The sequence below is a fragment of the Xyrauchen texanus genome, chromosome 31, assembly GCF_025860055.1.
Source record: "Xyrauchen texanus isolate HMW12.3.18 chromosome 31, RBS_HiC_50CHRs, whole genome shotgun sequence".
In the NCBI taxonomy this organism is placed as follows: domain Eukaryota; kingdom Metazoa; phylum Chordata; class Actinopteri; order Cypriniformes; family Catostomidae; genus Xyrauchen; species Xyrauchen texanus.
In genome coordinates this window covers 21,049,507-21,072,762 of record NC_068306.1, presented here as the reverse complement: position 1 = coordinate 21,072,762, position 23,256 = coordinate 21,049,507, and the positions used below count along the sequence as shown (strand labels likewise).

The 23,256-nt window shown below is 40.1% G+C and overlaps 2 protein-coding genes across 5 annotated transcripts; both read left to right on the top strand.

Moving 5' to 3' along the window:
• Nucleotides 1-12,354: 12,354 nt before the first annotated feature.
• Nucleotides 12,355-16,916, top strand: havcr2 (hepatitis A virus cellular receptor 2). The gene is made up of 7 exons (XM_052100723.1): nucleotides 12,355-12,440; nucleotides 13,316-13,654; nucleotides 13,742-13,816; nucleotides 14,113-14,178; nucleotides 14,283-14,332; nucleotides 14,508-14,592; nucleotides 16,466-16,916. The coding sequence occupies exons 1-7, from the start codon at nucleotides 12,395-12,397 to the stop codon at nucleotides 16,510-16,512; spliced, it is 708 nt and encodes a 235-aa protein (XP_051956683.1). The 5' UTR covers nucleotides 12,355-12,394; the 3' UTR covers nucleotides 16,513-16,916.
• Nucleotides 16,917-17,086: 170 nt separating this feature from the next.
• Nucleotides 17,087-22,566, top strand: LOC127625341 (T-cell immunoglobulin and mucin domain-containing protein 4-like). 4 transcript variants are annotated; one of them, XM_052100585.1, is made up of 9 exons: nucleotides 17,087-17,265; nucleotides 17,963-18,304; nucleotides 18,450-18,542; nucleotides 18,851-18,940; nucleotides 19,198-19,293; nucleotides 19,473-19,519; nucleotides 19,608-19,683; nucleotides 19,781-19,817; nucleotides 21,670-22,566. In XM_052100585.1, exons 1-9 carry the CDS (start codon nucleotides 17,211-17,213, stop codon nucleotides 21,797-21,799), a joined length of 966 nt encoding a protein of 321 aa, XP_051956545.1. In that variant the 5' UTR covers nucleotides 17,087-17,210; the 3' UTR covers nucleotides 21,800-22,566. The 4 variants fall into 4 exon arrangements, with proteins under 4 accessions (XP_051956545.1, XP_051956544.1, XP_051956547.1 ...); XM_052100584.1 differs by having other exon boundaries at nucleotides 19,198-19,317; XM_052100587.1 differs by lacking the exon at nucleotides 18,851-18,940.
• Nucleotides 22,567-23,256: the final 690 nt, after the last annotated feature.

Below are 23,256 nucleotides of genomic sequence, written 5' to 3'. Positions count from 1 at the left end.
AATGGGGCAGTGGTCTTGATGCTCGCCAAGGGCGCTCTTGCTGCTGGCTCTGGAGTCTTACTCAGGACACAACGGGTACAAGTCTTAACGTAATCACGCACATCACGTTCCATTCCAGGCCAATAGAACCTCTGGCGTGCTAAAGACAGGGTACGTGGCTGACCTTGGTGACCGGCCAAATCATGAACACCAGAGAGTGCTTGCCGTTTCAGGGAGCCAGGCAAGACGGACTGAAACTTTTTATGCTTAGTGAGCGGATCTTTGACAGCTCTATACAGGATGCCATGAAGCAAAAATAGTTTTTCCCACTGCCTCAAAATCCTCAAAACTAACAAATCCTCATTCGCACGCTCACGCCTGGTAGGTCTGCGCTTCCTGCTGACATACAAAGCCACCCTCGAAATAACTGCGTCCTTTTGCTGCCGACTCTGCAATTCAGACAATGAAAAGGTATGAATTACGTCTTGACAGTCGGGAATCAAAGAAGTCAAATGATCAGCCAAGGATGTTGCTCTGGATACAGCTCCTGAATCCCAATCATCACAAAAAGACAAGATAGACGACACATCCTCAGCAGTCATGGAAAAGTTTATCTCAGAGCTTAGATTGAGTTCAGTGTCAAGTGTCTGTGGCTGGCACGTGAGACGGAATGTCTTCTGTACAGAATCATCTTCCACACTGTGGACATACTTCAACAGTTCAGAGTAAGGCTCGGACAGAAGTCGCTGACTCACTGGGTTGACGAGCGGGTCACGACTGAGTGCATCCGCCACGACATTCAATCTTCCAGGAGCGTACTTGATCTTAAAATTGTGCGGGGCAAGTTTTGAAACCCAGCGCTGCTCACATGCATCCAATTTAGGTTTTGTCAAGATGTACGTGAGTGGATTATTATCCGTCCACATGGTAAACTCATGACCTTTAAGCCAGTGACTGAACTTGTCACACACTGCCCACTTCAGGGCCAAGAATTCTAATCTGTGTGCAGGGTAGTTGGCTTGGCTGCGGCTCAAAGACTTGCTGGCGAAGGCAATAGTACGTGCTTTGTCCTCGCCACTGGGAACTTGAGAAAGCACTGCACCTAGGCCGTCCAACGATGCATCAGTGCAGAGAATAAAGGGACGCTCAAAGTCAGGGTGTGCCAAGACCACGCTCTCGACAAGGGCTCTCTTTAACTCCTCGAAGGCGACATCACAAGCAGGAGTCCAGTCCTGGGGAGACAACTCCCGGAAAGTGCCAGATCTGTTACGACTACCTGTGCCTTTCGTTAAACGTTTTTGACCGGCTGTCAAATTGAACAATGGCTTTGCGATACATGTACAGCCAGGGATGAAGCTCTGGTAGTAAAGAACCATGCCCAGAAATGATCTTAGTTTCTTTGGAGAAGGTGTGACGCTATCTTCTTTCATCAGGTCATTCTTCTGAAAGGCTGAAATGACTGCTACCTTGCCCTCATCTACAGAAACTCCAGATCCGCTGATCACATGGCCCAGAAATTTGATGGAGCGCCTCAGAAAGTGACACTTTTTCGGAGCCAACTTCAAATTACTAGCTCTCAACCGTGAAAACACTACTTCCAAGCGTTTCAAGGCCTCCTGCTCAGAGCGGGCATAAACCAGCAAATCATCAAGATAGCAAAGGAGGCTGGAAAAGTTGAGATCCCCAAATACGCCGAGCATCATGTGCATGAAAGATGCTGGACTGTTACACAGGCCCTGGGGAAGACGGTTATATTCGTATAAGCCCATGGGCGTTGTAAATGCTGTGTAATGACGATCAGATACATGGAGCGGGACGTTGTAAAATCCCGATGTCAAATCCACAGAGCTGAAAAGAAGATTGCCACCTAGAGCAGCCAGGCAATCTGCCTGATGGGGCAAAGGATGAGCATCCTTGATCGTTTTTGCATTAAGCTAGCGAAAGTCCGTACAAACTCTGAGAGATCCATCCTTCTTCCATACCATTACCAAAGGAGACGCATACTCGCTGACAGATTTGCTAATGATGCTCTTCTCTTCCATTTCAGAAAGTACCTCTCTCAACTTTTGGTAGTGAGCGGGAGGGGTTCGGCAATAGGGCAGGCGAAACGGACGCTCATCGCTCAGATGAATTCGGTGTACAAAGTCTTTCACCTCTCCACAATCGAGTCTGTCTCTGGAGAAAACATCACGATAGGACACTACAAGACTCGCCAACTCATCCTTCCATGACTTGGAGACCTCACATCCTTCAATATCAATGTCCTCTAAACCATACTCATGCAGTAACCACACAGGGTCAACAGGTGGAATAGACTTGGGGAAAGCTGCATCAGAAACTTGAGGTCTGCACACATCTTGTGAAACTGTAACATCCTCCACTGCCAAACAAGGAGACACATCAGCCAGCTTTGTGTTACGTCGAAGAGTTATTGGAGACTGGGTGGGATTCAAGATCTTCATCGGCACCCATCGATCACCCCACATAGGAGTCACTACACGTCCAACAAGAACATGCCGTGGGCTGAGCGTGGCGTAGTGGGCTCGGCGATGACAGAGCTTCCTGGGGAGACATTGGTGTTAACTGGTAGTTTTCCCCAGACAAGGTGTTCACATCTGGGAAGTAAAGTAACCGCCTGACAAAGCCTAACTGTGCCGAGCTTATTGGGCTGTTGAGGACTAGACCAACGAGAAACACCACTCAAAAGCTCAAGAAATTCTTCACACTCAGAGTTGCTGTTTCGGCAGGAAATCAGTTCCCAGTACTTATTTTCAGCTTTCATCTTCTGAAGCACACATTTGATGACGTTACTGCCAATAATGAACTCATCCTTCTGTCCAGGCACTACTAAGGTTGGTACAATGAACTTGAACCCATAGACTTCGATTTCTAGGTCATACACGCACTTAGGCTGAGTAGTAAGACCACCACAGCCCACCAGGACCACGTTACCAGGAATCACTGAGGGTTGTGGGAGAACTCCGTCAGCACACAACTTGGATTCGCCTTCCGTGCTAAGGGTACAAGCCATACTCCCAGAATCCAGCAAACCGTTCAGTACAGACTGGCCAATGACAGTTACAGGAGCATAAAACAGTTCACTAGCTCCATCAATTTTTTGAGACCCCACATACAGCACGGTTTTGTCGGGTGGCAAACATTTGCAACTATTTACAAAAATCTCTTGTGGGTCTGACTCATCTTTTAGGGCAAATACGCCACCGCCCATGTTGTCCCCCTCTGCACATGGGCTACTCAGTTTAACTGGTTGGCTGAAGAAGGCAGCTCAAGGCCCGTCGTCGTAGGACAATTGCTCTTAAAGTGTCCAGGTTTGAAGCAGTTACGACAAAGCCTCTGGCGCATACAATGAGTATGTGTAGTGTGCTCTTTAGATCGACATACTCTACATGCTGAGCTCAAACTGGGCTTGGGGTCTGAAGTTCTGACAGGATAGTTTGGTTTGGATGAGGACAGTGAGGCATTGCAGAGAGATAAAACTTTATCCATCATGCCAACCAACTGCTGCATACTAGCATCTGAAGTAAAAGGAGCAGCGTTGGGGTTCAGCTGACCAGTTAAACATGATAACTGACTTGAGGAGAGTTCAGGCTGTTTAGAACTGGGTACAGAATCATCACAGACAGTCACAGTGTTCTGATGGCAAGCTGACACAGGCAATGAGCGTGAAGGTCTAGCAAGAGCTCTCTTCAGGTTCCTGTGATGGCTATCCAGTCGCTCTTGAACTTCAGCAGCACTCCACTGTTCAGCAGGCTTGAACTGAAAAGACAAAGCAAGGCCAGGATCCGGACAGTGTGAGATAAACATCATAACAGCTTCAGTAACAGGGTCCTCAACACACTTGTTGCGCCTACTCAAACACTCATCATCCACATCAATCGCCTTGTTCAGTCTTATCCAGTAGTCCATTGGGCTCTCGTCTGCCCTAGGCATGGTGTTATAAAAGTCAGCCATAGGCATGTTTGAATACATCAACTCACTGAAATTGCGCTTCAGTATGTCAAACACTGTGGTGGGGAGCACTGCAGCCGTTGGCCCTGGGAAGCTGCGCAAGGACACTTTGATTACATCCCTCGCTTTCCCAGCTAACCTGCTCAAAATGAGATCAGAGGCAGTTTCATCAGTGCATTTCTTTCTGTTCATATAACTGCACATCATGTCTTCCCATTCATGCCCAGTAAATGAATCACTTTGATCACCTCTAAATAATGGTGGAGGTGCAACATCTTGTTGGACAATGACTCTCAAATTAGAAGCATCAACACATTCGCTTGAATGCTGCACATTTGACTTGGGCTGCACTGGGCTGGGATGTTGCGTTAGATTGAGACTGGCTGAAATACTCTCACCAATTTTCTGTGCCAAATCAGAAATAATACCTCCTAGAGACTCAGGGGTAATGACGTGATCAGCATTTGGGCGTGTAAAAGGGGTAGAACAAGCAGCCGGGCTCCCTGAAGTACCAATAGCTGAATCAGATGCATGCACATGGTCAATTTCTGTATTAAAGAGTGCCCTCCCTCTTCCAAAACATTGAGGTGAAACTCCAGACATATTGTCAGGACGATTAAGTACAACCCCACTACCCCTGCCTACTGGGATCATGGCACTAGGCCTTTGTACAGGGCTAAAATTATCCTGACTGACAATGTCGTCAAACATGACTCAGTTTGAATAGAAAACACAAAGAAAAATGTAGAAAGTTTCAGAAAAAGGAAATAAAAACACTAAAATCACTTAACTGGTATTCAGATAAATGTACTTTGCAGAAATACTCATGTGCCAAGAGGAAAAGGAGACAAAACAGTAAATTGTGTAGGCTCATGATGACATCACAGCAATTAAAGGGGAAAAACGCTAATTCTTTAGGCAAGTATACCAGATATATATGAAAATAAACATTTTGTGTGAATTATAATAAATAATACATATGTTTTAACAGTACACTTTCTGTCCCTGTTACACATAGAAGCCTGGCATGCTAACCATATGTAACAAAAACCCAACTTAATAAATTTTTTAAAGGTATTGTTCAAGCAAAAATTGTGACGAAGGCAGGCAGAGAATGTGGATCTAGGTGCAGCTTTTGTTAATAAAACCAGGAAAACTCAGGACGAAGAAAAACATAGGAAACCTAGCACAGAGCACAACACATGCAAGAACTAACAAGGGAAACAAGGAAACTAAAGGGCTTAAATACACAAAAGGAACAAACAAGGGAATGAGGAACACCTGGGGAAACCATCAGGGAAGGAGAAACAATCAGGGAAAAACCAATCATAAAAAGAAACTACAAAGGACTACAAAAACCAAACAGGAACTAAACTAAACTTCAACATAAAAGCACAAAAACAAAAGACAACAGTGAACATGACAGAGCCCCCGCTTTAAGGAGCGGATTCCAGATGCTCCAAAAAGCACAAGAAAGAAAAAAAAAAGAAATTGTCCAAGGGGGCACAAGGGGCAAACAGGCAGTCCAAGGGGGCACAAGGGGCAGACAGGCAGTCCAAGGGGGCACAAGGGGCAGACAGAGTAGTCCACAGGACGGGGACTGGGTCAGGGGGCCTGGGAGGAGGCCACAGGACAGGGACTGGGTCAGGGGGCCTGAGAGGAGGCCACAGGACAGGGACCAGGTCAGGGGGCCTGAGAGGAGGCCACAGGACAGGGACCAGGTCAGGGGGCCTGAGAGGAGGCCACAGGACAGGGACCGAGTCAGTGGGCCTGGGAGGAGGCCACAAGATGGGGACCGGGTCAGGGGCCCTTGGAGGATGCCACAGGACAGGGGCCGGGTCTGGGGGCCTGGGAGGAGACCACAGGACAGGGGCCAGGTCAGGGGGCCTGGGAGGAGACCACAGGACAGGGGCCAGGTCAGGGGGCCTGGGAGGAGACCACAGGATGGGAACAGGGTCAGGGGGCCTGGGAGGAGGCCACAGGACAGGGGCCAGGTCAGGAGGCCACAAGACGGGGACTGGGTCAGGGGCCTGGGAGGAGGCCACAGGACAGGGGCCGGGTCAGGAGGCCACAAGACGGGGACTGGGTCACGGGGTCTGGGAGGAGGCCACAGGACAGGGACCGGGTCAGGGAGCCTGGGAGGAGGCCACAGGACAGGGACCGGGTCAGGGAGCCTGGGAGGAGGCCACAGGACAGGGACCAGGTCAGGGAGCCTGGGAGGAGGCCACAGGACAGGGACCGGGTCAGGAGGCCACAAGACGGGGACTGGGTCAGGAAGCCTGGGAGGAGGCCACCTGACAGGGACTGGGTCAGTAGGCCTGGGAGGTGGCCACAGGACGGGAACAGGGTCAGGGGGCCTGGGAGGAGGCCACAGGACAGGGACTGGGTCGGGAGACGGAGCCATGGAAGGCAGTGCTGTGGAAGGCAGAGCCCTGGAAGGCCCGGAAGACGGAGCCATAGAAGGCGGAGCTGTGGAAGGCTCTGGTGGTGGAGCCATAGAGAGCACTGGGGGCGGAGCAGTGGAAAGCTCTGGGGTCAGAGCCGTGGAAAGCCCGGGAGACGGAGCCATGGAAGGCAGAGTTGTGGAAAGCTCAGGGTGCGGAACCGTGGAAGGCAGAGCCGTGGTAGGCAGATTCATAGAAGGCTGTGGGGGTGGAGTGGTGGAAGGCCCGGGAGACAGAGCCATGGAAGGCGGAGCTGTGGAAGGCTCAGGGGGCAGAGCCGTGGAAGGCAGAGCCCTGGGAGGCAGAGCCCTGGGAGGCTCAGGAGGCGGAGCCCTGGGAGGATCGGGAGTCGGAGGCTTGGGAGGCGGAGCCCTGGGAGGCTCGGGAGGCGGATGCGTGGAAGACGGAGCCCTGGGAGGCTCGGGAGGCGGATGCGTGGGAGGCGGAGCCCTGGGAGGCTCGGAAGGCGGAGCCCTGGAAGACGGAGCCCTGGGAGGCTCTGGCTCTGGGACGGTCGAGGCTACAGGCGCTGGCTCGCTGACCGTGGCAGGCGTGGGCTCTGGCTCACTGACCGTGGCAGGCAGAGACTGGGGAGCAGAAGCCTTTCCTCTTCTCCTCCTCCTCCGAGCAGACGAAGCTGGTAACGCCGGCTCTGGGACGGATGAGGCTGGCAACACTGGCTCAGGAATGGACGAGACTTCCAGCTCGTTGGCCGTGGCAGGCGTGGGCGTTGGCTTGTTGAGAGTACCCTCAGGAGCAAACCTCTTCAAAATCATATCCACATACTGCATCCAAGTGTACTCACCAGTCTCCGGCAACTCCTCCCATCCATGGGCAAGGAGGCCGATCTGGTAGATGGATTTTAGGTGTCGGTCCGCATATCAAGTGCATCTGGCAATGGTGCAAAACATACGCGAGTATTCAATTAAAGGGAGGTTTGCTCGGCTCAACTGGAGGAAGATTGCTGCTAGATCCATCCTAGGTTAGTTCTTCTGTGACGAAGGCAGGCAGAGAATGTGGATCTAAGTGCAGCTTTTATTAATAAAACCAGGAAAACTCAGGATGAAGAAAAACATAGGAAACCTAGCACAGAGCATAACACATGCAAGAACTAACAAGGGAAACAAGGAAACTAAAGGGCTTAAATACACAAAAGGAACAAACAAGGGAATGAGGAACACCTGGGGAAACAGTCAGGCAAGGAGAAACTGTCAGGGGAAAACCAATCATAAAAAGAAACTACAAAGGACTACAAAAAACAAACAGGAAACAGGAACTAAACTAAACTTCAACATAAAAGCACAAAAACAAAAGACAACAGTGAACATGACAAAAAATAAACATTTTGTCATTATTAATTTACACTCATGTTGCTCCAAACCCATATGACTTTCTTTCTTCTGCAGAACACAAAAGTATATATATTAAAGAATGTTGTGAGATCGCTGATTTCATACTATGGCAGTTGACAGTGACTCATTTTAAAGCTTAAAAAGCAAACAAAAGTGTAATAAAAGTGCTCCATATGACTTGAATGTCATATCCCAAGTCTTCTGAAGACATACGATCACTTGTACGATAAATGTATGACTGAAATGTACGTTGTTTTTTTTTGCACATTGTGGCAGGGCGGGGCCAGGTCTAGGCGGTGGGCCGGACCTCGAAATTATGAATTTAATACTTACCTCACAGCTGTGTAAGTCTTTTTTTGCTGAGGTCATGTAATAAAATCGTATAAGCACTACAGACATTGTTTCCAACTTTGTTGTTTGCACATTTGACGCAAAATGTCCTTACAAACTCTTACTTTTTTAAACCGGCAGGAGCAGGAGTACTAATCATAACGTTAGAAAACCTCCCGTTTCCTTGACAACCAATGTAAATAATGAACACAGATAACCAGGAAGCTGCGTTCTTGAAATTACAATTTTGCTGTAAATCATTAAAAATTTAAATTTAGTTCTGTAGTTCAGTAATACTGAGGTAAAAATTAGGTGTTTTATCCATTTAGCCTCAAATGTAAAAAGCCCTGTAACCCCCCTTTCCCAGACAAGTTGGGCAAAGATTGTTCAATGTACAAATTTATGGGTGAACCTGCAAACCACAGAGAGTACAGTAGCTGAAAAAGCCGTATTGGCATTTAACTTAAATTCCGAAGACGTCCAAGATGTGCCGGCTAATGTTGGATTTCACAGAGAATGCTACATGCTCTTCACCAACAAAGATCACATAAGAAGAGCACGTAAGAAGATAGAAAATGCAGCTAACAACAGTGAAGGTTTGTATCAAATGTATAATTTTTATATAAAATGTTTCATTTACATACGTTTAACCCCTTACTAGTCAGCCCCAATTTTGGCAAGTGATGCATTCATGACATCCCCAAAATAAAAAAATTGCTGCTCAGAAGTCATTCTGAATATACACATAACCAACATATACACTCACCTAAAGGATTATTAGGAACACCTGTTCAATTTCTCATGAATGCAATTATCTAACCAACCAATCACATGGCAGTTGCTTCAATGCATTTAGGGGTGTGGTCCTGGTCAAGACAATCTCCTGAACTCCAAACTGAATGTCAGAATGGGAAAGAAAGGTGATTTAAGCAATTTTGAGCGTGGCATGGTTGTTGGTGCCAGACGGGCCGGTCTGAGTATTTCTCAATCTGCTCAGTTACTGGGATTTTCACACACAAACATTTCTAGGGTTTACAAAGAATTTTTTTCTTTGTAAAAGAAAAACTTTGCCTGAAATAACCACTCGTTACAACCGAGGTATGCAGCAAACCATTTGTGAAGCCACAACACGCACAGCCTTGAGGCGGATGGGCTACAACAGCAGAAGACCCCACCGGGTACCACTCATCTCCACTACAAATAGGAAAAAGAGGCTACAATTTGCAAGAGCTCACCAAAATTGGACAGTTGAAGACTGGAAAAATGTTGCCTGGTCTGATGAGTCTCGATTTCTGTTGAGACATTCAGATGGTAGAGTCAGAATTTGGCGTAAACAGAATGAGAACATGGATCCATCATGCCTTGTTACCACTGTGCAGGCTGGTGGTGGTGGTGTAATGGTGTGGGGGATGTTTTCTTGGCACACTTTAGGCCCCTTAGTGCCAATTGGGCATCGTTTAAATGCCACGGCTTACCTGAGCATTGTTTCTGACCATGTCCATCCCTTTATGGCCACCATGTACCCATCCTCTAATGGCTACTTCCAGCAGGATAATGCACCATGTCACAAAGCTCGAATCATTTCAAATTGGTTTCTTGAACATGACAATGAGTTCACTGTACTAAAATGGCCCCACAGTCACCAGATCTCAACCCAATAGAGCATCTTTGGGATGTGGTGGAACGGGAGCTTCGTGCCCTGGATGTGCATCCCACAAATCTCCATCAACTGCAAGATGCTATCCTATCAATATTGGCCAACATTTCTAAAGAATGCTTTCAGCACCTTGCTGAATCAATGCCACGTAGAATTAAGGCAGTTCTGAAGGCGAAAGGGGGTCAAACACAGTATTAGTATGGTGTTCCTAATAATCCTTTAGGTGAGTGTATTTAGAAAGCCAACCCTTGAGAGTTTACATTTCAAGACTCAAAATTAACCAGACTGTTATTAATATTGAGATATATAAGCTCAAACATAGAAACAAAAACAACAAATATTAAGAATATATTTATAAAATGTATACAAATATTATGTGAATTTAGGATTGCAACTTATAACCACAACTAAAACAGGGGGATTTTTTTAAAGACAATCATCCCGCACATCCTATTCAATATTGTATAATAAAATCAACTAATCGAATATTCGAAAATCGTGACTCATCCCTAATTAATTTAGTATTTCAGTGCAAGTGGATGACATGACAAGTAGCAAAAGGCAGTGCAATATGTGTGTAAGTGGGGTCAAATGTTCATAGCAAATTTAAAAATAAAAAAAATAAACCAATGTAGCAGCATCATAGTGTAAACTACCAGTGTATTTGTGCAAGAGTCAATCAGCTGCCCTTAGGTTATTGGAGGGTGGGGTGGAAGGAAGAGGCTCTCTATGATTCCCATATAGAAAGTTAAGAGGATGGATTTGTGGGAGATGAGCCTTCCTCAACTGTGGGAGGAAGTGCAGAGGTTTTTGGACTTTCTTGGCCAGGTTCTGTTGGTGGTGTCGATAGATCAAGATGAGTCATCTGTGATGTGGATACTAAGCAACTCCGTGATCTTGACCTGCTCCATTCATGGTGCTGTTGATGTGATGATTGTCAACGATCACCTCTGTAGTCATTTGGGTGTGGAGAGATATGATGTTGTCCTGTCCGTGTCTGTGTGTTAGATAAACAACGGAATTATATTCAGATAAATAAACACAGAAAGCACACATTACTAGATAATTTTAAATCACATAAGCTACCATGCACAGAATTGTGTCATTGTATAAACTGTGACAATCAACCATAAATGGCTTATATAACTCCATGACTACCACTATAAAGTTGATTTGAAATCATTTCTTTGTTTTGCTTTGCACTCTTTTTAGCTGATAATTAGTCTAGCTTACTTGTAGCCTAGGTAGCTTGCTATAAACCAATCCAACCTTGCAAATTATTTCCTACTGTCTTCCCGTTTAAATATTTACCCGTAATTATCCCGTATTTGAATACTCTTTGCTTAGTTCATTGTGTATGTACCGAATGATTTGGATTAGCCTAAGCAACATACCGTTAGACCTAGCTTTACTGCTCCACTACCAACATTCTTTCGTGGCTACTGTTCTCATCAACGACAACGCATATATTCACGACGAAGTATAGTTTGCAGTCTTAAATACAACTTATATGAAAAGCATTAAGATATAGGGGTGTATAATCATTGTAAAACAAATCTTACCTTGACGTTGTCTTGCCGAGACACACCGGTCTCTCCAGGTTGGGTTGTAGACTCATTTGGCTTCAGACTGACGGGAGTCACGCAACGCTGGTTCAACGAATAACGTGATTGGCCAAATCAATTCAACAAGGTAACAACACAAGCGTTGATTGGATCTCACTCCGGCCAACGTTTGTGATCAGCTAGCGAAATTAAATCTATTTTTATACTTTAATGTGCAACAATTGGCGTTGGAAACAATCGGTAATCTTTTTGTGAATTATTCATACAGACAAATAAAAAAAATGAGCCAGACAGCTGCTGGGTAACTATCAAATCAAAAACTAAATGAGATAAACGGACTCGGCCCACCGCCTAGTCGTGATCATACACACCTTATCAGGCTAATCAAGCCTCCGAGAGGGATAAAGGCCGACTGTGGAGGATTGTGCGGGAGAGAGAGATAATTTACGGACTTGTCCGTCATATGTGTGTTTGTTGTCTTTTAAGTTTATAATTAAGCTATTATTTATATTGTCAAGCCGGTTCTCGCCTCCTCCTTTCCATTGACTGCTTTACACACATCATATGACCAAAGGTCGTGATATCAGAACTAATTAGGCTATATGTAACAACAGAGATTATTTAGCCCAAGACGGAGCACTTGTATTACTGTAAAATAAATGTGAGAAATTGGAACACCCAATATGGCAGATGTAGAAGAGGAAGCCCTGCCTTACAGACATTGCCTGTAAATCAACTAGAGAATGCGCAATCACTTTAGCTGAACCAGCCTGAAAAATGCTTTTTTTTTGCATGATCTGAGCAAAAGAAGCTCAATTTATGATTCCATTGTCATGTCATCACATATAACTGCTGATATGAAAAATGTTTTTTAATCGTAATAATGTTGACCAACTCTTATGGATATTTTGATGTTTCCACTTTTAAGTAAACCACTTTTAAGCTGTACATTAATGCCACTTGTATCAGTAGAAAATAGCTGCTGATACATGGTGGCTGTTCCCTTTGGTGAACAGCCAACATGAAAAAGAGAAGTTGTATTTTTGGATTATGACCCATTTACACATGAATCAGTGACTGAGAAAGACATCACAGAAAATGATTGCTTTACTATATGTTATCACATTGAACATCATTGTATCAAGTAAGTAAAATTAACATTTTTAATGTATAATATATACATATATATATATATATATATATATATATATATATATATATACGGTAACACTTTACAATCAGGTTACATTTGTAAACATCAGTTAATGCATTAGGTATCTTGAACTAACAATTAACAATATATTTGTTACATAATTTAGTCATCTTTTTTAATGTTAAACAATTGTTCATTGTTAGTTCATGGTGCATTAACTAATACAACTTTTTATTTTAAAATGTATAAGTATATATTGAAATTAAAATGAACTAAGATTAATACATTCTTAATAATTATTGTTAATTGTTAACTAATGTTAACTAATGTTACCAAATGGAACCATATTGTATACGTGTTACAGTATAAAACAGTAAGATTTTTTAAAAATAATAATTATAATAATTTATGCCTTTTTTAAGTAGAAGTGAAGTGGTGCAACATATACTACCTAAAGTTATTCAGAGACCACAGCACATTTTCAACCACTTTGAATTGAATAACCTTTGAAGAAAATTAAGTTGAAACTCTGAAAACTCAAAATAAAGTTGAAATAACAGAAATGATGATAAACATAATGATGAAAATATTTTATAGTGTTATTGCATATGTGGTCTATGCTCTATTTATTTATCTTTTGTCTGTCTTGTGTTGTATTTCTGCACCAAGACCAGAAAATTAAACTTTTTTATATTCTGTAGTGACTAATTTGATAGCCCATTATGTCACTGATAGCAAAATCCATTAAGTGTGTATTAAGTATAAGTTCTGTATAAGGGAACTGGTGGAAATGTGCATTCTTAATAACTTGTGCGTGCTGATGTGTTAATACTAAAATAGCTGAAACCTCTCTTTTTGTTACGTAGCCTGCAGTGAATCATCCAAACTGGTTGTCGGACAGGTTGGGGATACAGTTACTCTTCCATGTAAATATGACATTGACACACATGGCATATTAAACATTTGTTGGGGAAGACACCAGTCATGGTTCAGCTGTGAGAACACCGTCATCTCCACCGATGGCTTGCATGTGAACTACAGAGAGTCGCATAGATTCAACTTGGCCAGTGAACTCGACCGAGGTGATGTTTCGCTGACTATCAGGGTTGCTCAAAAAAGGGATGCTGGGCTGTATGTGTGCCGCATCGAGATCCCTGGACCTTTCAATGACATTAGTTACAATGTTTATTTATTCATCAGTAGTGGTGAGTAACCACATTAATTAATCTTATTAACCTTAATAATGTTGCTGTGCTCAAATGTGATTATGTATTACTGTTCTTCCACTCTAGGACTGGAACAGGATCCAAAGAGCGTTATCTCGGATACACAACTGGACCCTACAATATTAAAGGAGGAAGATCAAGGTACCCTACCACAAGAAAAGTTACATTACCACTGCAACAGAGGTTCTCAAGTGGACACAGGGTTACTCCTTGATGTTCAGTCAGAGTCCTAAAGCAAAGTTGAGAATTACTGATCTAATGTATAGATTCAGGTGTCAGTGACATAATAACAACCTTCCCTTTTAATATGAATTACTAGTAATAACTTTTAATTGTAGCAGCACAAAGCTCTAGATGTGCTGCACAGATGTTTAAAAAAGCATTAGGGTCACATGACGTAAAGTAACTCTGGCTTGCCATTTTTGTTTTACACACAGTCTTCTATGCATCAGACCCAACCACAATCATTACTGAGCTATATATCACATCAGAAAAGACTGCAGGTAAAAATCTAATCTTGAATATAATGAATTACACGTAATCAACACCGAAAGTGCTTCAAACTGTATTTTACAAGAGTAAATGCGAACACTTTGATTTATTTCAGATGTTACTGGTGTCTACATTAGTGAGCCTGAAGCAGTGGTCCATACTGAGGTACCGCACCAATATGTTTGCAGAAGTGGTCATGTTAGCTGGATTTGCTTTTGCTCTATATATAGCCTTTGTATATTGTTTAGGTCATGTAGGCATGATAATAATGACGTAATGCATGTTGACTTCATATGTTTTGTATATGAAGCAGGTTTTTCATGAAAATATTACTTTTCAGGAAACAATGGGAACATTTGTCATAAATACTGTCAGAGTGGGAGCCATTGTCTTCGTCACTGGCTTAATCATCACACTTCTGTTTAGTAAGTAGATTAGCAAATAATGAATCTAATCATAGCTCTACAGAAATGTTAAATGCTTTTAAGAAGCAATAATCTCACCAAACCTGCCAAGAACACATCCAAGCCACATTTAATCCCATAACAAAAAAAATACAAAAATAGGAAATTATATAATGATGAAGACTATTTTACATTTTTACAATACTTTCAGGACATTTAAGCACAAGTCTCCCACAAATTCTCATTACAAGAAAAGCTTTATTGTGTTTGTTACTCTTTGGGGTTTTGCAATAACCATTATTCTCCACGGTGATACACATTAGATTCTCATTACTGCAACATAATACATTTTTGTACTTTATTTCAGTGAAAATTACTACACATTAAATTAGATACTGTGCTAAGTTTTTTTTTATTATTATTATAAACAGCATAATTTAAGGCAGCACATTAAGATTTTTTACAACCCCCTGCCGTAATAAGAAACAAAATAAATTTTTCATGGCAGAGTTTGCAAACTGTGAGAGGTCCTTAAACAGTCTTCATTTTCTTTATGTAAAATATTATTTCTTTCTCTTTTTTTCCTTTTGATTTAGGGGTGAAATGGAACCTGGATATACTCTTGACAGGTTTCATGAAATTCACCCAAATCCTTTGTAAACAATAGATATATTTAATAGTGTATTGGACATTTTATTTTAACAATTCACCCAAAATATAGTTCACCCAAAAATGTATATTCTCTCATCATTTACTCACCCTCATGCCATCCCAGATGTGTGACTTTGTTTCTTCTGCAGAACACAAACAAAGTTTTTCAGAAGAATATTTAAGTTCTGTTGGTCCATACAATGCAAGTGAATGATGCATAATTTAAAGCTCAACAAAGCACATAAAGGCAGCATAAAAGTAATCCATATGACTCCATTGTTTAAATCCATATCTTCAGAAGCAATAGGATAGGTGTGTGTAAGAAAAAATCAATACAGTATTTAAGTCCTTTTTAAAAAAAAAATATATAAATCTCCACTTTCACTTCCACATTCTAATTCTTTTGTTTTTGGGATTCACATTCTTCGTGCATATCATCACCTACTGCGCAGGGAGGAGACTTTATAGTAAAAGCAGTTTATTCAGTGTTGTGAAGCATCTCCACCATATACAGCCATTCAATAAGAACGGCCTCTTGTCTCATCGCAAGTGTACCGCCATAGAATGTCTATGATATGGCAGCATCTAATCTATGCTTATCTTGCAGGCTTCTTATCAGAAGGGATATTGATCTGTTTCTCACTCACATCTATCATATTAAACCACTGGTGTCGTAAAGATTACTTTTATGCTGCCTTTATATGCTTTTTGGAGCTTCAAATTTCTGGTCACCATTCACTTGCATTGAACAGACCAAAAGAGCTGCTGAGATATTTTTCTAGAAACCATCATTTGAGTTCAGCAAAAGAAAAATTCATGTACACATCTGGGATGGCATGAGGGTGAGTAAATGATTAGAGAATATTCATTTTTGGGTGAAATATCCCTTAATGCATGAACAAAAAGTCAAGTTATTTGTATTTGTATAGCGCCTTTCACAACACATATCGTTCAAAGCAGCTTTACAGAAGATCAGGCATTAACAGAACAGAAAACTGTAATATCTATAATGTCTTAGAGTCATCATTGTGTAGTTTGATGAAATACGACTGTGAATTGTGCTTAAAAAAACAGCTTGTTCCGTCTGGAAATGTGGAAAGTTCTGTGGATCCTCGTGCTTCCAACAGTGTTAAAATAGTCTCTTAGATTCTGTCTTCCTGGCTAAGAGGAAGAGAAAGAGGTGACTCTTGAGCTGTTTTGCTTACTGTGCATTAATGTATTCATCTGAACGATCTGTCCACAGGATTGCGGCGCTCCAGACAACTCACCACCAGCTGCAGAGGAATTTAAACATTGCCTAGTACACGGATAGGCGGTTTTGTTGACAATATTCATGGAGCATATGTATAATGATGTGTGAACTTTTACGGTTTGTTCTCAGTGAATTTTAGATAATCTAACTCCTACAAGAAAATTAAATAGCTAATTTACAGCGAGGTTGTTTATAATTTCTTCATTGAAATATGTAGAAAGTGGAACAATGTTTGGATGGAAAATATTTTTGAGGAAAAGCGTACAAAAATAGTTTTTCATGTCATGCTGCGCTTTCTCATAAATAAATAACTGAATAATTCTTTGTCCTATCTCCATGTGGGCTTAATTAAGTTATGAGCATTTATTTAGTAAACAATTTGCTGGCTTTCCTTATCACACAAAGTATTGTACAACAGTGGCCTCTAGTGGTTAATAAAATTGCATCAAAAAATGTTATGCAATATTTTGAATTTATTTATTTTTGTATTTATTTATTATTTTATTTTTAATTTTTTTTACATTTTCAGTTTTAAAAAGTTTCGGTTACTTAAAGAAGACAACAGAGTAGTAGGCCACAAGTGGAAATGAAACTGTAAAAAAAAAAAAGTCTTCAGTGTACATGCAAGGAAAGCTGAGATCACGTGAACGTCCGCTTCTGTGTAAAGGGTTGATGTAAGAGGAGATATGAGGTTGACTTTGTGTCAGTGCTTGCAGAGAGTGAAACCTTTTCCATCATGAAAGATCTTCACAGGTGGCTGTTTACATCCTGGCTTCTCTGTCATCTGACGAGTAAGTCACTCAAATACTTATATTGAATTGTAGTTCAGATATTAAAATATTAATACTGATATTTTCAAATATAGCAAGGGTTCCCAGAGTAATGTAAAACCTGTAAAATATCAAGGAATTTCAAAATTGTGTTTTCCAAACCTGGAAAAGTCATGGAAATTATAAAAAACTTAAAAAAGTTGAAAAGGTTGTAGCAAAAATTCATTTTTCCAGTTATGTTCTGTGCTAAACTATTTAATGAGCTAGATATTGCACTTACTTATAAACTTATTAGCCATATATCTGATTTGAGAGTGAATCTGTCTGTACTTTTTAATGAATTGGTTGGACCGGTTCACAAATCAGTCTAGATGATTCATTAACGATTTGGATTCATCTAAATTACTTTTAAAATTCTTTATCTAGTTTCACATAACAACTGGAAAGGTGATGGAAAAGTCATGGAAATTGTTTGGTTAAAAAGTGTGGGAACACTTTATTGTTTGTTACGGTAACACTTAATGTCATTTTACTTGAACAAGTCACACCCTCTACAACAATTTTGATCTGCACTGCAGTGAAATATAACATAACATCAGATGCATATTTGTTTGTTAACATCATAAAAGTCAAAACAGACATAAAAGTATTTTTAAGGTTAATTTAATTATCCTAAAATATCATATTAAAAAAAAATCTGTTTCTCTCTCTGTCTCAGTTTGTAAAGGCAGAAAAACCATTGTACGTAATTTTGAGGGTGAGACTGTCACATTGCCATGCAAATATGACAGTCAATATCATGGAAAATGTCACATATGCTGGATGAGAGGAGACATTCCCAATATGGGATGTGGTGATGAAATTATCAGAAGTGATGGCGATAAAGCATCGTGGACAACATCACAGAGATACCAGATGACTGGAGAAATACAGCATGGAGATGTGTCCCTGACAATCCTTAACATCCAAAAACAAGACTCTGGCAAATATGGTTGCCGCATACACGTGCCCGGATGGTTTAATGATCAGATGTATTATGTTCACTTGATTGTTACTGACAGCAAGTATCTAAAGCAAAGCAAAGCAATGTTTTTCATCATTCATTCATCACAGATTCTGTTAGCAGTACTAATCCTGATAAAAGCAAGAAATATAACACATAAATTATGAAAACATTTTGAACATAAAAATACGCTTTCTCAAAGAACCTACTCCAACAACATTGGAAACTACATCCATGACCAGCGGTTTCTATGACCATGAAACCACAGGAGTATTCACCACTGCCATGACAGAGGGTATTTACTGTATGTGTTTATATTGGAATGTGATTTTATACTGTCTTTGTGAAACTGTTTATACTGAATGATAAAAATTTACCACACTATTAACAAGCATTAACCATATCAAGTCTTAAAAGCAACAATTTTTAGGTGATAGCGAGTACTCAAACAAGTGCCTTCAACAATATCTACCATCATTCAGTCATTACAGATACGATTATTGTTGAAGATAAATATTTTTCTGATACAGAAAAATAATATTTTTACAGCTCATGTAAGATTGTGAGCATTTAAAAAGGAACATTCTGCATCCTGTTTTAAAGCACCTGTTCCAACCACACAAGAGCCTGTGGCAGTGATCACTATTCATGGGTATTTAACCTCTGAATCACAGACCACTCAAACAGCAGGAGGTATTATTATTTGAACCCTTGCAGTGAATCTATAATGATGAAGAGAAAAAAAAAAGTTTAATTTCCATGAATAACAGATTCAATACTCACTATCTGTGATTTAACATAATTCATAATTTTGGAGACTCAGAATGCACTTGCATATTTTATAAATATTTAGTCATTAAAGTTTTCTGCTTTTTAAAAGACATTTAAATGGGAAGCCAGCCAGTGAAAAAGAAAATTGAATAACATTTGTTTTCTTCTTTTTAAATTAGAATCTGACAGAACACAAGAGAATTCATCATTCGTCAGTTCATCGAGTTCTCCAGAGAGTAGCACTTTTGAACTATGGCCTTATGACACAACACATGGTATAACAGAGCAAACTTTTGAGAGTTAGTAGTTTTAAATGAACTTTTGATAGTTTAATTACTAACACTTTGAGCTGGTTTTGTGTCATTCCTGGATTTTAATTTGATTTGTGTGAAATGTTCATTGGAACATACACATGATGACTGATTATTTTGTTTGTGTTTTGTGTATAAAATAGAAATGGTTGATTACCACATTTCGTCCTCTGTGAAAAACATAGAGAGTGTGAGTATTTAATTAAAATAGAAAGCCTAACATGTTTGAAACACTTTAATTGATCACTTAATATCTCAATACTGATTTGTTTTTGAAGATGAATGCATCTGCGGTTTTTGTGCCTGTTCTTCTGGTACTGTTGGCTTTAATAGTCACTGCTGCCCTTCTGATATGTGAGTGCAAACAGATTCAGGACATGCATTTTTCAAATTTCTCTGCAATATTTGATTTTTGTAAGGAAACTGTGTTTTTCTTTCTTTCTATTTTCAGGGAAGCAAAAGAGGAAAAACAGAGCAGTGGTCGAAATGTAAGTGAAACCTAGAAGTGAAGTCAGTGTGAAAATATTAAATCCAAAATTATTCTACTTTTAAAATAGAATAGACATAAATAGACTTAAATCATGTAGCCTATGTGTTTCCAATGAGTATCATGCTCACATTTAAAATATTTAAATCCATATTTCATTGCAAGAATAAAATGTGTAGAGTAAAAAACAAGAATGATCATTCTGTGACTGGAGGCTGAAATCTTTGTTTATTAAAATTGGTCTGTTGTTTCTGAATTTCCGAACTGCCCCGCAGAGGCCAAAGCCGATGTATATGCGTACCTTCGCGAGACGCACTGTGCAAGCATTATATAAATGAAACATTTGAATGGATGTGATGTAAAAGTTATAATTTTATGAAAAATTTGATTAGTATGTAGCCGGTGGGTTGAAAATAATCACCACATGATACAAAAATATATTTTTGGGGTTTTATTCTAATGGCTGTTTCATAAAAAGGACAGCAGTTTATGAGGCAGTTTTGAAAAAGGGAATAAAAAAATAAATATAATTGTGAAAAACAATGTCCCAAATGAGAACAACATTTTTTCACTGAATTCCAGCACAATGAAAAAAACAGTAGAAAGAAATACAGTACAATAAAATATGGTTCAACGAAATATGGTAAAATTAAGTGCGGTAGAGGCTAATGTCAAAAGAAAATGCATACAGGTATTAACCTCTGCCCTCATGCTTCAGCCTATATCATCTTAATACATGCTTAGAACATTCATGGCATTTTATACATTTAAGTACAACTTAAATCGCTCAAAGCATTTTAGGCATTTAACACATGCTTAATTCACTCACAGTACTGCCCAAAACAATAGCATTAGCTACATATGTTCTAATTACGTATGTTCACTCAATAGGAAAACACTCCAGGCTACAAATAATTAAACAAGATGGTCAATTCCAAATTCACATATCCAGTCCTCGCAAGTGTCAAACTCCACACATGCAATTCATATGCACCACAAAAACAGTAACCCATAACAAACATTCCATTTTAACAGCTCTTAAAATTCTACAGCTCTTTTGAAGACATATTTAATGCAATTATCAACCAATGAACAAAACCGGGAGCTCTTTTGCACAGCATATGCTCTGGTTCTAACCAGCACACACGTATGTAACACAGCTGGCGTCGCAAAACTCTTAAAGGGGCCACGTCCAATTCATGACCAGTGTTAAATTACACGAAATTTCTCCTCTTGGCTACATTAAGTAATTACCTTAATATAGGCTACTCCTAAATCTGGCTCAACCCTTAAAACTAAACTCCAATCCAAACAGTGGTGGAGCTAGGGGTGGCCAGGTGTGGCCGTGGCCACAATGGACCGAAACCTGGCCACCCCATTGGCCACCCAACTCGCAATTGCTGTTTTAGTCATTTTCTTTGGTCATTTTTTGGAACAATTTAGTTCTTTAGAGGTGATATCATCTCTGTAAAAATGTACAAACACACACAATCCGACAATATACAAACGCTGCCCGAACATTTCTGTGCCACCACAGACTGATCGCTTGCCCCTGCCTGCCCATCCCTTTGAAAAACTGGCTCCGCTCCTGAATCCAAACAACGACATTGTTCTTTCACTTCTCAAAAGAGATGTGACACCATGAAATGCACAGCATGGGCTAATTGGCACATTAACTGTAAGTGAAAAAGAATCAGAACTAACACAACAATTTCCCAATCATGTTGGTTAGGTCACTGCCATTTATGCTTGCATTGTCTGATGTCTTTCTTAACCTGTTTGGGCATTGCTGGTTATTAAGCAAGATAATTCTCATGTGATTCTCATGGTTTGGTTTAATTCTTCTCCCGCAGAGCCCAGAACTCTGAGAACTCTGTCATCTACAGTAACTCTGGCAGCAGTTTGGGTCTGTACAACAGAGAGATGGCCATGGAAAATGTCTATCAGATACAGACCGAAAATGAATATGAACAGTGGCATTAATATCTCAGAAAACTGACTTACATTTACTTCAGCATTTTTAAGTTGATCAGTGATGTGCAGTCTCAACTGCACTAAAACAGTTTTGCTTGTGTATACTTATATGACAACTCTTGCTGATTAGAGCAAAATCATTACTCTGGACTAACCTTTAATAGGGCTTTACTCTTCCCAAAATTGATTTGTAAGCCATACACACTTAAGTCTAGTGGCTAACATACTGCAACACTATCAATAATAAAACTTTTCCCAGTTGAGTACATTTTAATTTAATAATTTACCACAGATTCTTTTTTTATACCATATCTGTACTTTTCTACAAAATCACACTATTTAGTCTTTGTCAGTGTTGGGTGCAATCTGATCCAAAGATATTAGTCACTATGTCATAAAGTAGTGATATACATTACATTTTTAATTACAATTACTGATTTTCAATTAAGTCTATTAATTATAAGTACATTGATTTCACATTTCTAAAATTGTATTATTTATGTAGGTTTGTAAAAAATGATTGTGTTCATATGTATGCTACTCTTTGTGTTTCTGTGACACCTGAGTCACTAAGAACAGATTAGTAAATCAATATTTTATTACTTTCTTATGAAGTATTACTTTTTTAATAACTTACCCATCACTGGTCGTGGTAACAAGAGTTTACACAAGTCTATGGTCTTAGAATTAGTCATTTTGAGGAACGTGAGTTCAAAGAGGTCACACAACTGAAAACTGCAAGGGAACTAGATTTTGAAGCATTGTCATTAATAAAGCATAGGTTAAATTAAGACAAATTATTAAAAAGTCAAATGATTGATGAGTTTCCTCATTATTACTGAGTTTCCACTATTATAGATAATAGCTACATTTTCTGTTATCCGTACATCTTTACTGCTAGTTGACCGCTTCCATAAGACTCATAGGTAAAGCCTAGGAAATTTCTCAGCTTTTTTGATTGATACAATGTAAGTGAATTGGTGCCAAAATTTTGAAGCTCCAAAAATCACATAAGCATAAAAGTAATCCATAAAACTCCAGTAGTTAAATCATTGTCTTCATTAGCAATCTCACCCATAACAATCATATCACTACTGAAGATATGGATTAAAACACTGGAGTCAAATGGATTACATTTAAGAAGCCTTTATTTATGTTTTGCAACATAATACAATTTTGGCATCCATTCACTTGCATTGTATGGACCTACAGAGCTAAAATATTCTTCTAAAAATCATAATTTGTGTCCTGCAGAAGAAAGAAAGTCATACACGTCTGGGATGGTGATGAGAAAATTATTTTTTTTGGGTGAACTAATCCTTTAGAATATACCAAGATTTACTGCTGTGGCAAGTATGGGCTAAGTGAAACTTAATAAAAAAAAAAGTCCTATACAAAAATGAATTCCTGGATCTCCTGACCTTTAAAGCCTGATGTATCAAATTTGATACAAAATCATATGCATA